The 13,098-nt window shown below is 34.9% G+C and overlaps 1 protein-coding gene across 1 annotated transcript; it reads left to right on the forward strand.

The window, feature by feature from the left end:
* The first annotated feature begins 357 nt into the window (after positions 1-357).
* LOC121231245 (long chain acyl-CoA synthetase 6, peroxisomal-like) lies at positions 358-11,529 on the forward strand. The gene is made up of 11 exons (XM_041116508.1): positions 358-460; positions 706-759; positions 9,664-9,793; positions 9,886-10,004; positions 10,139-10,262; positions 10,347-10,433; positions 10,626-10,729; positions 10,814-10,899; positions 11,075-11,161; positions 11,264-11,350; positions 11,443-11,529. The coding sequence occupies exons 1-11, from the start codon at positions 358-360 to the stop codon at positions 11,527-11,529; spliced, it is 1,068 nt and encodes a 355-aa protein (XP_040972442.1).
* Positions 11,530-13,098: the final 1,569 nt, after the last annotated feature.

Genomic DNA, 13,098 nt, shown 5'->3' on the forward strand with positions numbered 1-13,098 from the left:
TTCATATTTTAGGAATATTTTTATTTTATCTTTTAGTAGTTTTTTAGTAGTTTATTAGAATAAAAGAACTATTTTCTTTTATATTTTAGTAGTTTATTAGAATAAGGGAACTATTTTCCCAATTAGGATTAGGACTGTTTTCTCTATTTAAGTTCAATTCTTCAATTAATAATAAAGAATAGTTTTATTAAAAGCTCTCTTGAAAACTTTCATAGCATCTGAGCTAGGTTAAAATCTCTAGTAACATCATGGTTAAAACAGCCTTCACTAGAAATAAGAAAAAACCTTGGTGTGATCACTGCAAAAAATATTGGCACACTAGAGAAACGTGTTGGAAGCTCCATGGGAAACCGACAAATGGAAGGAAAAAGAGTGGCAATGATCGTGGTTCACAATCAGGGGATAGCAGAGCTTTCCAAACAACTAATGGAAATTATAAGGGCCAAAGTTCTCTGGAAGGGTCTCCATTCACTAAGGAACAATTAGAGCATCAACACAAGTTTTTTCAATCACCACAATTTCGGATGAATTCTTCAATTCCTAACTCATCCAATAATCCTTCTTCCTCTTTTGCCCAATCAGGTACTGATTTTTCTATTTTTTCAGTGTCAAGCCTTGTAAAACAAACACATGGATCGTTGATTCTAGAGCTAGTGATCACATGACTAGTAGTCATTTTTTTTTCAACTTACACACCTTGCGCAGGAAACAAAAAGATCAAAGTAGCAGATGGGTCCTTCTCGGCAATAGCCGGGAAAGGTACTGTTAAAATTTCATCTTCCTTCGTTTTACATGATGTTTTATATGTGCCAAATCTAGCTTGTAATCTCATATCGGTCAGTAAATTATCCCAATCCTCAAATTGTCAGGTTATAATTGACTTCTCTATGTGTAAGTTTCAGGACATGGTCTCGGGGAGGATGATTGGCAATGCTAAAGAATTTGGTGGAATTTATTTTCTTGAAGACGACCATCTAAGTCTGTAATATTCCGAATTAAGGCCTAATCGGAATAGTGGTTTCGTGACCACAAATCCGAAATAGAAATAATTATTTTATAATTATTTGAGGTTTATGATATGATTGCATAATTGTGTGAAAAGTTCGTGAAGAAATTTTTGGCATAACGAGTTTAATTTAAAGTTAGGGACTAAATAGAATAAGTTGCAAAACTTGCATTCTAGAAGTTTTTAGTATGAAATTGCTTTGAAATATTAATTAGGAGGTCTTAAATGGTAATTTGACCAATTTTAAGTTCATGGACAAAATAAGAACATGGAAGGAATTTTTGGAAAGTTTAGTAGTAAGGGCATTTTGGTCATTTGGATATTAAATGAAATAAAAATAGGAAAAATAACCCAAAATGATCATCTTCTCCATATTGTTCTGCCGATTTTTGCTCTCCTCCATAGCTGGGGTTTCTTCAACTTTCAAACTTCATAGTAAGTGATTTCAAGCCCCGTTTTTAATGATTTTTATGTTTTTGAAATCCTGGTAGCTCGATTAGCTTATGTTAACAATAATTCAACCTATGGTTCATATTTGGAAAAATACCCATAGGTGAAATTTGTGTATTTTGGTGTTTTATGACAGAATATGAGGTTTTAAATTTTGTTAGACAACTTGTGCTACTCGGTTTTGAGTAAAAACGAGTAAAAAGGCTTAATCGGTAAAAATATTTAGTAGTCGTAAATACATGTTAGAGTGAGAATTTGATGTTGCCATAGAAGGAAAAAATGATCAGAATGTCATAAAACATAATAATAAGAGATGAAGTTTAATTCCCGAGCCTAGGGGTAAAAGTGTAATTATGCAAAAGTTTAGGGGTAAAATGGTAATTTTGCCAAAGTTCGTATTAAGGACTGTTTTAATGAATGTATGTATTAAATAAGATTAATTTAGTATTATAGATTAAGAGAAACGAGATTCAAGTCGTGATCGAGGGAAAAACAAAGTTTACGAGGAATAGGCTCGATTGTTAAAAATTTTGTACCGAGGTAAGTTCATGTGTAAATAAGGTAGCATAATTGTTATTTTTAAGTTATTGATGTTAAATATATGATATGCTGATTTTTATCATGAAATATATGCTTTGTGGTTATTTTCGAATAAAATGCAAATTAAGTGTATTATTTGTTAAATATAAAGTGCTATCGAGTATTGGTTTCAGTATTTTACGGAAGATGGCAAGGAGATGTATTCGAGGAAAATCCCGTTTGAACCTTAGGAATAGAGTAGGATACAAGTGACATGTCACTAGGATGGTTGAACATCCGAACTCGTTGAGTTGAGTCCGAGTTCACTTATGGATGTGAAATGTCCGAACTCGTTGAGTTGAGTCCGAGTTCGTGAGATGTAACTAGGCATCCGAACTCGTTAAGTTGAGTCCGAGTTCACTTATGGATGCAAACGCCCGAGCTCGTTGAGTTGAGTCCGAGTTCACTTATGGGCGGGTTACATGGTAGCTTGGCTACAAATGTGGCACTTATGTGCAAATTATCCATGTATCCGAGTTATATTCCGATGTGTTCAACGGGTAAAATTTCTAGTGAAATGGAAGAACACTTAAGATGCAGGTGATGTATTGGTAAGTATTGTGAAATGGACACTTTGGACAGGTATGTACTTAACCTTCGGGTTGAAAATAGATACAACAACGATAAGGTGGTAAGATGATTAATGATGTTTAGAAATGTGAAATATGTTTTGGTGATACCATGCTAAGGTTGTTTGGTATAATTGTATTGTTATGTTACTTGTTATTTGCATATGACTTACTAAGCATTTATGCTTACTCCCTCCTTTTCATTCATTGTAGTTTTGAACAAGCCGGCTTAGGAATCGGGACAGGTCGAAGGTTCGATCACACTATCCAAATGACTCTTTTTGGTAAATGGCTTGTAAAACTTAAGTATGGCATGTATAGCAATACACCTATTTTGTGTAAATAATTTTGTGATATGGCCATGATTTGGTTGAGAAAATGCTTAATAATGATAAGTCATGGAAAATGTTAAGTTAGATCATGTTTGATGTCATGGAAGTTTAATATGTTATCTAGATCATAAAAACTCATGAAAAGATGAAATTTGCCATAAATAGAATATTGCAGCAACACTGACATGAGTTTGAAAATTTACTAAAAATCATAAAAATTGAATTTGGTGATGGATTAAATATGAAATTGAAGCCTAGTATGTCTAGTTTCATATAAAACAAATGAAACAAGTAAAGGAATTATATGTTATAAGATATTTGAATTTTAGTGAAACAGGGCCAGAGCAATTTCTGGATCCCCTATTCTAACTTTAGAAATTTACCATAAATTGTAAAAAAATAATTAGGTGGTGTATTTTATATTCTTGGAATCCTTATTGAGTCTAGTTTTGGAATAAATAAACGGTATAGTAATATAAACTTTTCACAGAGAGAAATATGGTTCGTAGTAAACAAAGGTCAGTCTAGTCAAGTCCTGAAATAGGGGTAAATTTAACTAATAAACTGTATTAATTTGCCCAACCAAAAATTCTAGAAAAAAATTAGTAAATATGTATATGAGTATATATTTAAGAAAAATTTACGGATCTTGATTTCGAGTTTTTTAACTCGAGATATGATTTTTCTTGTAACTGTGACGCAGGTAGCTAGAAAGCTGTGAATGTAGAAATAAATGATTCGAAGTTCTTAATTCGATAAATTATGTTCGGTAACACCTCAAGCTCGAATCTGGCGACGGTCTCGGGCGTGGGGGCATTATATTTAGTGGTATCAGAGAAGGTTTAGTCAGTTCTCGGACTACGTGTTGTATGTACGATTTTACTATACATGCCATATGTATAAATTGTGATAGTGTGACGACTTCTGACCTATTAAATGATTTTTTTATAGTAAATGGATCCCGATCCAACTGCGGCTGATGATGTAGAGAGTAATGCACCAGCTCCGACTGAAGGGGCGGTGCCAATTGAAAATGCACCTCCTACTGTTGGTCAAGGAGGAGGAGAAGGGGCTCGGGAAGCCTTTCTCCAAATGATGAATGCTTGGTATATTGAGTTCGTTCATATGAACCCAAATGCACAACCTCCCCCACCTCCCCCAATTCCTCAACCTATACCCCCGATGCCTCAGGGTGTGGATATGATAAAATTTCACAGAACTGTGGTTGATAGAATTCGTAAACAAGGGGCCGAAGAATTTAGGGCAAATATTGATGACGATGCTGAGAAAGCAGAGTTCTGGCTTGAAAATTCTATCCAGGTATTTGATGAATTATCTTGTACACCTGAAGAATGTTTGAAATGTGCTATATCTTTGTTGAGGGATTCAGCTTATAATTGGTGGAAGACTTTGATTTCGGTGGTACCGAAAGAGATGGTAACCTGGGAATTCTTTCAAGAAGAGTTTCGAAAGAAATATATTAGTGAAAGATTTATTGATCAGAGACGTAAAGAGTTTCTTGAGCTGAAGCAAGGTAATATGACAGTCACAGAATATGAAAGAGAGTTTGTTCAATTGAGTAAGTATGCCAGAGAATATGTTCCTACAGAGGCCAAGATGTGCCGACGATTTGAAGACGGGCTCAACGAAGACATCAAGGTATTTGTTGGGATCCTTGAACTAAAAGAAATGGTGGTACTTGTCAATCGAGCTTGCAAGGCTGAAGAACTACTTAATGAAAAGAAAAAGGTAGAATCTGAGACACGAAATTGGAAGAAAAGACCAATAAGTAATGCACCCTCACAACAACCCGAAAAGTCAAGAAATATGAATCCTCGTTCCCAAGTTTCAGCTGGGCAATCATATGGGAATTCTAAGAAGCAAAATGTGGGTCCTAAGTCCCAGACTACTTCGGCAGCCAGTATAGGGAACTCGAGATTTGTTAAACCCGAGTGCCAGCGGTGTGGTAGAAATCATTATGGTCCGTGCAGAGCAAATGAATGTTTTCGATGTGGTTCTCCGGATCATTTTATTAGAGACTGCCCAGAGAGAGCTGAGAAAGAAAAATTTCAGTATACAAAAGCAAGTGGTGCGGATTCGAGGGAAAGATATCCAAGAAAAGCTGGGAATGAAGCAAGCAGTAAGAATGTAGCAAGGTATCCAAGAACTGCTGCATCTCTTGCTACATTCTTACTGCTTGCTTCATTCCCAGCTTTTCTTGGATACCTTCCCCTCGAATCTGCACCACTTGCTTTTGTATACTGAAATTTTTCTTTCTCAGCTCTCTCTGGGCAGTCTCTAATAAAATGATCTGGAGAACCACATCGAAAACATTCATTTGCTCTGCACGAACCATAATGATTTCTACCACACCGCTGGCACTCGTGTTTAACAAATCTCGAGTTCCCTACACTGGCTGCCGAAGTAGTCTGGAACTTAGGACCCACATTTTGCTTCTTAGAATTCCCATATGATTGCCCAGCTGAAACTTGGGAACGAGGATTCATATTTCTTGACTTTCCGGGTTGTTGTGAGGGTGCATTACTCATTGGTCTTTTCTTCCAATTTCGTGTCTCAGATTTTACCTTTTTCTTTTCATTAAGTAGTTCTTCAGCCTTGCAAGCTCGATTGACAAGTACCACCATTTCTTTTAGTTCAAGGATCCCAACAAATACCTTGATGTCTTCGTTGAGCCCGTCTTCAAATCGTCGGCACATCTTGGCCTCTGTAGGAACATATTCTCTGGCATACTTACTCAATTGAACAAACTCTCTTTCATATTCTGTGACTGTCATATTACCTTGCTTCAGCTCAAGAAACTCTTTACGTTTCTGATCAATAAAACTTTCACTAATTTATTTCTTTCGAAACTCTTCTTGAAAGAATTCCCAGGTTACCATCTCTTTCGGTACCACCGAAATCAAAGTCTTCCACCAATTATAAGCTGAATCCCTCAACAAAGATATAGCACATTTCAAACATTCTTCAGGTGTACAAGATAATTCACCAAATACCCGGATAGAATTTTCAAGCCAGAACTCTGCTTTCTCGGCATCGTCATCAATATTTGCCCTAAATTCTTCGGCCCCTTGTTTACGAATTCTATCAACCGGAGTTCTGTGATTTTATCATATCCACACCCTGAGGCATCGGGGGTATAGGTTGAGGAATTGCGGGAGGTGGGGGAGGTTGTGCATTTGGGTTCGTACGAACGAACTCAGTATACCAAGCATTCATCATTTGGAGAAAGGCTTCCCGAGCCCCTTCTCCTCCTCCTTGACCAACAGTAGGAGGTGGATTTTCAGTTGGCACCGCCCCTTCAGTCGGAGCTGGTGCATTACTCTCTACATCATCAGCTGTAGTTGGATCGGGATCCATTTACTATAAAAAAAATCATTTAATAGGTCAGAAGTCGTCACAGTATCACAATTTATACATATGGCATGTATAGCAAAATCCGTACATACAACACGTAGTCTGAGAACCGACTAAACCTGCTCTGATACCACTAAATGTAACTCCTCCATGCCCGAAACCGTCGCCGGAGTCGAGCTTGAGGTGTTACTAAACATAATTTATCGAATTAAGAACTTCGAATCGTTTATTTCTACATTCACAGCTTTCTAGCTACCTGCGTCACTGTTACAAGAAAAATCATATCTTTAGTTACAAAACATGAAATCAAGATCTGTAAATTTTCCTTAAATATAGACTCATATATCTATTTACTAATTTTTTCTAGAATTTTTGGTTGGGCTAATTAATACAGTTTATTAGTTAAAGTTACCCCTTTTTCAGGACTTGATTAGACTGACCTCTGTTTACTACGAACCATATTTCTCTCTGTGAAAAGTATATGACTATGCTGTTTATTTATTCCGAAACTAGACTCAATAAGGATTCTAGGAATATAAAATACACCACCTAATTATTTTTTTACAATTTATGGTAAATTTCTAAAGTTGGAACAGGGGATCCAAAAATCGCTCTGGCTCTTTCACTAAAATTCAAATATCTTATAACATATAATTCCTTTACTTGTTTCATTTGTTTTATATGAAACTAGACATACTAGGCTTCAATTTCATATTTAATCCATCACCAAATTCAATTTATATGATTTTTAGTAAATTTTCAAACTTATGTCAGTGTTGCTGTAATATTCTATTTATGGCAAATTTCATCTTTTCATGAGTTTTTATGATCTAGATAACATATTAAACTTCCATGACATCAAACATGATCTAACTTAGCATTTTCCATGACTTATCATTATTAAGCATTTTCTCAACCAAATCATGGCCATATCACAAAATTATTTACACAAAATAGGTGTATTGCTATACATGCCATACTTAAGTTTTACAAGCCATTTACCAAAAAGAGTCCTTCGGATAGTGTGATCGAACCTTCAACCTGTCCCGATTCCTAAGCCGGCTTGTTCAAAACTACAGTGAATGAAAAGGAGGGAGTAAGCATAAATGCTTAGTAAGTCATATGCAAATAACAAGTAACATAACAATACAATTATACCAAACAACCTTAGCATGGTATCACCAAAACATATATCACATTTCTAAACATCATTAATCATCTTACCACCTTATCGTTGTTGTATCTATTTTCAACCCGAAGGTTAAGTACATACCTGTCCAAAGTGTCCATTTCACAATACTTACCAATACGTCATCTGCATCTTAAGTGTTCTTCCATTTCACTAGAAATTTTACCCGTTGAACACATCGGAATATAACTCGGATACATGGATAATTTGCACATAAGTGCCACATTTGTAGCCAAGCTACCATGTAACCCGCCCATAAGTGAACTCGGACTCAACTCAACGAGCTTGGGCGTTCGCATCCATAAGTGAACTCGGACTCAACTCAATGAGTTCGGATGCCTAGTTACATCTCACGAACTCGGACTCAACTCAACGAGTTCGGACATTTCACATCCATAAGTGAACTCGGACTCAACTCAACGAGTTCGGATGTTCAACCATCCTAGTGACATGTCACTTGTATCCTAATCTATTCCTAAGGTTCAAACGGGATTTTCCTCGAACACATCTCCTTGCCATCTTCCGTAAAATACCGAAACCAATACTCGGTAGCACTTTATATTTAACAAATAATACACTTAATTTGTATTTTATTCGAAAATAACGACAAAGCATATATTTCATGATAAAAATCAGCATATCATATATTTAACATCAATAACTTAAAAATAACAATTATGCTACCTTATTTACACATGAACTTACCTCGGTACAAAATTTTTAACAATCGAGCCTATTCCTCGTAAACTTTGTTTTTCCCTCGATCACGACTTGAATCTCGTTTCTCTTGATCTATAATACCAAATTAATCTTATTTAATACATACATTCATTAAAACAGTCCTTAATACGAACTTTGGCAAAATTACCATTTTGCCCCTAAACTTTTGCATAATTACACTTTTGCCCCTAGGCTCGGGAATTAAACTTCATCTCTTATTATTATGTTTTATGACATTCTGATCATTTTTTCCTTCTATGGCAACATCAAATTCTCACTCTAACATGTATTTATGACTACTAAATATTTTTACCGATTAAGCCTTTTTACTCGTTTTTACTCAAAACCGAGTAGCACAAGTTGTCTAACAAAATTTTAAAACTCATATTCTATCATAAAATACCAAAATACACAAATTTCACCTATGGGTATTTTTCCAAATATGAACCATAGATTGAATTATTGTTAACATAAGCTAAATCGAGCTACCGGGATTTCAAAAACATAAAAATCATTAAAAACGGGGCTTGAAATCACTTACTATGAAGTTTGAAAGTTGAAGAAACCCCAGCTATGGAGGAGAGCAAAAATCGGTAGAACAGTATGGAGAAGATGATCATTTTGGGTTATTTTTCCTATTTTTATTTCATTTAATATCCAAATGACCAAAATGCCCTTACTACTAAACTTTCCAAAAATTCCTTCCATGTCCTAATTTTGTCCATGAACTTAAAATTGGTCAAATTACCATTTAAGACCTCCTAATTAATATTTCAAAGCAATTTCATACTAAAAACTTCAAGAATGTAAGTTTTGCAACTTATTCGATTTAGTCCCTAACTTTAAATTAAACTCGTTATGCCAAAAATTTCTTCACGAAATTTTCACACAATTATGCAATCATATCATAAACCTCAAAATAATTATAAAATAACTATTTCTATCTCGGATTTGTGGTCACGAAACCACTATTCCGATTAGGCCTTAATTCGGAATATTACAGTGCATGCCGTTTGTTCCTTCAAAACAACAAATTGCTGACATACTCACCAAAAGACTCTCTAAGACAAACTTTGATTTTCTTGTAAGCAAGTTGGGCATGATTGATATATATGCACCAACTTGAGGGAGGGTGTTGAAATATGTATATATTTTAAATTTATTTAGGTAGATAAGTTTTATTCATATTTTAGGAATATTTTTATTTTATGTTTTAGTAGTTTATTAGAATAAGGGAACTATTTTCTTTTATATTTTAGTAGTTTATTAGAATAAGGGAACTATTTTCCCAATTAGGATTAGGAAAGCTCTCTTGAAAACTTTCAAATACATGCATATATGTACACTTACATGCACTTATGTATATATTATAAAAGAATATGCCCTTTTTTGACCTGGTTAGCATTGATATGTATTGATTATGCTTATAATCTTTTTCTTAAGGAAATAATCCTTCACCCCTGTGGGACAAATTGGTGTTCAACAAAATAAAGGCCAAACTCGGAGGACGAGTTCGTTTCTTTTCTTCAGGTGCTTCACCCTTGTCTCCTGACATCCTAGACTTCTTGAAGATGTATGTTTTTCCTTTAAACATGTTGAATGCTTATTGAGAAATTGGCAGTATCTCCTGGCCCTCTTCTCAATGTTTCTGTTATGAATCTATAGCTGCTTTGGTGGTCGAGTATTGGAAGGATATGGAATGACCGAGTCTTCATTTGTTATAAGCATGATGGATGAGGGTGACAATCTTTCTGGCCATGTTGGCTCTCCTAATCCGGCTTGTGGTGAGTTATTATAAGAGGGCTTTAATCTAGCTTACTATAATATAATGATGCTAGGCCTATTGTTTTGGCTTTCACTCGAGATGTTTTCTTCTAAGATTTTGCAATGAATTCATAAATTCGTCTTCCTATTTCAGAAATAAAGCTTGTGGATGTCCCAGAAATGAACTACACATCTGATGATGAGCCGCATCCTCGTGGAGAAATCTGTGTTAGGGGTCCAATAATTTTTCAAGGATATTACAAAGATGAAGCGCATACGTATGCTCCTTAGATGTGACCCCTCTCTTCTTTAAACTTTCATATACTGATATTCAATGTGTTTAAAATGTAAAAATTCGACAGGAAAGAGGTACTTGATGAAGACGGATGGCTTCGTACGGGAGATATAGGACTATGGTTACCTGGAGGTCGTCTTAAGATTATTGATAGGTAAGGTCAAACATCATACATGTTTCTATCCTTGTTTTACCATTTTTTCCCATGTTTCCTCTCTCACTTTCTTTGGTACTTTGATGCTGTATTTGAATAACTGCTACCCGAATCAACTTATCAGTCAGTGTGTGCCTGTTCCCGGAACATTTGTATTGCTAGCTCTTTATTTGAAATTGTTTATTGGTACAGGAAGAAGAACATTTTTAAGCTGGCTCAGGGAGAGTACATATCTCCAGAAAAAATCGAAAATGTATACGCTAAATGCAGATTTATTTCCCAGTGTTTTATTTACGGTAAGAGTGAGACAAAAAGATGGTCAATAAGTTCCTGCTTTCATTTCTCTTCTCTGTTGACGCTCCAATTGTTTTGCTTGGTAGGTGACAGCCTGAATTCTTCATTGGTAGCTATTGTCTCAGTGGACCAAGATGTTTTGAAAACATGGGCTGCAACTGAAGGCATTAAGGTGATCTATCTACCGCTGTTTTACATTACCGGAAAATCACGGATACTGTTTGTTAGGCCAAATTTCCTGTTGTCCTTGGTTTTATTTATGCTTTCTTCTTCCAGTTCTTGTACTGTGGTTAATAACTATCACGTTTAATTGTTTGCTAATGTTATCTGGCAATGATTGCATGCAGTACAAGGATTTAGAACAACTGTGCAATGACCGAACAGCAAGGGCTGCTGTCCTGTCCGATATGGATGCCATTGGAAGAGAAGCTCAGGCAATGCTTCTTGATTAACTAACTTTTTTCCCCAGTTATTTAAATTGCACCATTTCCTTCTTCACTGGGCCTTAATCTTTTGATTCATCAACTTTGGAACAGCTTAGAGGCTTCGAATTTGCAAAAGCTGTGACTTTAGAACTTGAACCATTCACTATGGAAAACGGACTGCTTACTCTGACTTCAAAGGCAAGTCTCTATATTTTCCATCAACCTCGTAGCCAAAAAAAAGCCTAAAACCGGCATGATAAGCTCATTTTCTTTTTCCTATTTGTGGTCAGATTAAGAGACATCAAGCAAAGGAATATTTCGCCAAAGCAATTTCGAACATGTATGCGGAGCTCACTACATCAGATACCTCTACTTAGATGTAGTTGTGAAGCCAATGCAATAAAAATGCAGACAGTGAAAGGCAAAAAAGATCTCCAGATTTTGCCAAGGCTACCAACATTTCTCAAGTATGTTTTAATCCCATACCTGGAAAAATAAAATGGTTGATTTTTTTTCCTTCAACTTTTCCCCCCTTCATACTGAGCATCACTTACTTCATCTACATAGCTACTTTAAATGTTATTATTTTCTTGCCTCATAAACAGATTTACAGTTAATATGGAATTGAACTTTATGGGGTTTGTTAGAATTGTGTGACCCAAATTCTAAGAGATTGCTTGCAAGTCAAGTTAAACAAAAATATATTTTCTTTCTAGAAGATTTAGTATTTATTAGTATAATATATTTAGCATTTATTAGTATAGTTTATTTGACTTACTAATTTAGCCTATAAATAGGCTCCTTTACAATCTTAGAATTAAGAGACACCCATTAGATTAGAACTCATAACACATTCAGAGAATTTTGTGTTTACGTTTGAGGGTTCTTTGTTTTCAGGTTTTCGGGGTTTAGTTTTTATCTCCATCTTTTGTACTCTTCATTTTTTTGCCATTATAGTAAAATTATCTTTGCCCGTGGTTTTTTATCCTCTTTTGAGGGGTTTTTCCACGTTAAATTTGTGTGTTCATCTTCTCAATTTCTTCTACTATTTTTACTTGTTCGTTGCTTAATCGGGACGATCCTAACAGGGTTCATGGGGGTCCTGACACCTCTGTTCAGTATGACTGATATAAAATAAAATATAAGTATAAAATAACGCAAATACATATGAATATATGAATCTAATTCATAATTTGTAAAAGGAAAATAAGATAGATATCAACATTTAATTCATTCTCATTATTCAGGAGTTTCAAGGTTTCGAAGCACATGACAATAATAGATAAATTTCACCTTCAAGAACTAGCGTAATTCGCCATGCAAGTGTAGCACAAACTCGCCATTAAAGGATAATGAGTTTGTGTCTTATAACAATAAATTTGTATATATATACAAAAAAAAAAAAACAAAAAACAGAACTGAGAGTGAAATGTAAGTAATAGAGAAGAAAATGGGTTGATTTACAGGTTTAGAATTGTAAAAGCCAACCATCCAAAAGTTCTATATATGCTAAATTTTACCTGCGTTGGTGAAAAATAAATAATTAAAGAGAAAATAGTTATTTAAATTAGTGGATACAATTTCATCGAGTTAATATTTTTATTTTATGGAGGAATACTTTTCCCATAATCAAGAGGAGTGCATCAAATGTGCTTGAAAGTTACTTATCATAGTCCCTGTTGGTTCTTCGACTTCCATACCGAGATGGGGCATTTTAAGAGGCTAAATTTTAAGAAGAATAAAATTATGGAAATTATATGTACATGTGTACAGAGTTTTGTATTTTTACCCAATCATCTACTATTTATTACTATCTCTATAGCTGGTGCCACAGTTCCCTCTAGTTCTCCTTATTTTATGTTTTTGCAAAAATTTTATTCTTTTTAGTCCGTTTGTCATTGTCATCCCTTTTTTCTTTTTGGTTGATTAAAGAGGGGCATCTGTAT

This window comes from Gossypium hirsutum, chromosome A01 (genome assembly GCF_007990345.1).
Source record: "Gossypium hirsutum isolate 1008001.06 chromosome A01, Gossypium_hirsutum_v2.1, whole genome shotgun sequence".
NCBI lineage: Eukaryota > Viridiplantae > Streptophyta > Magnoliopsida > Malvales > Malvaceae > Gossypium > Gossypium hirsutum.

Excerpts from the sequence above, each read along its gene's own strand:
- LOC121231245 (XM_041116508.1), top strand. The coding sequence starts at position 358 with ATGGAAGGAAAAAGAGTGGCAATGATCGTGGTTCACAATCAGGGGATA. Across the intron at positions 10,005-10,138 it reads CTCTCCTAATCCGGCTTGTG|AAATAAAGCTTGTGGATGTC; the intron begins GTGAGTTATTAT and ends TTCCTATTTCAG. Across the intron at positions 10,434-10,625 it reads CGTCTTAAGATTATTGATAG|GAAGAAGAACATTTTTAAGC; the intron begins GTAAGGTCAAAC and ends TTATTGGTACAG.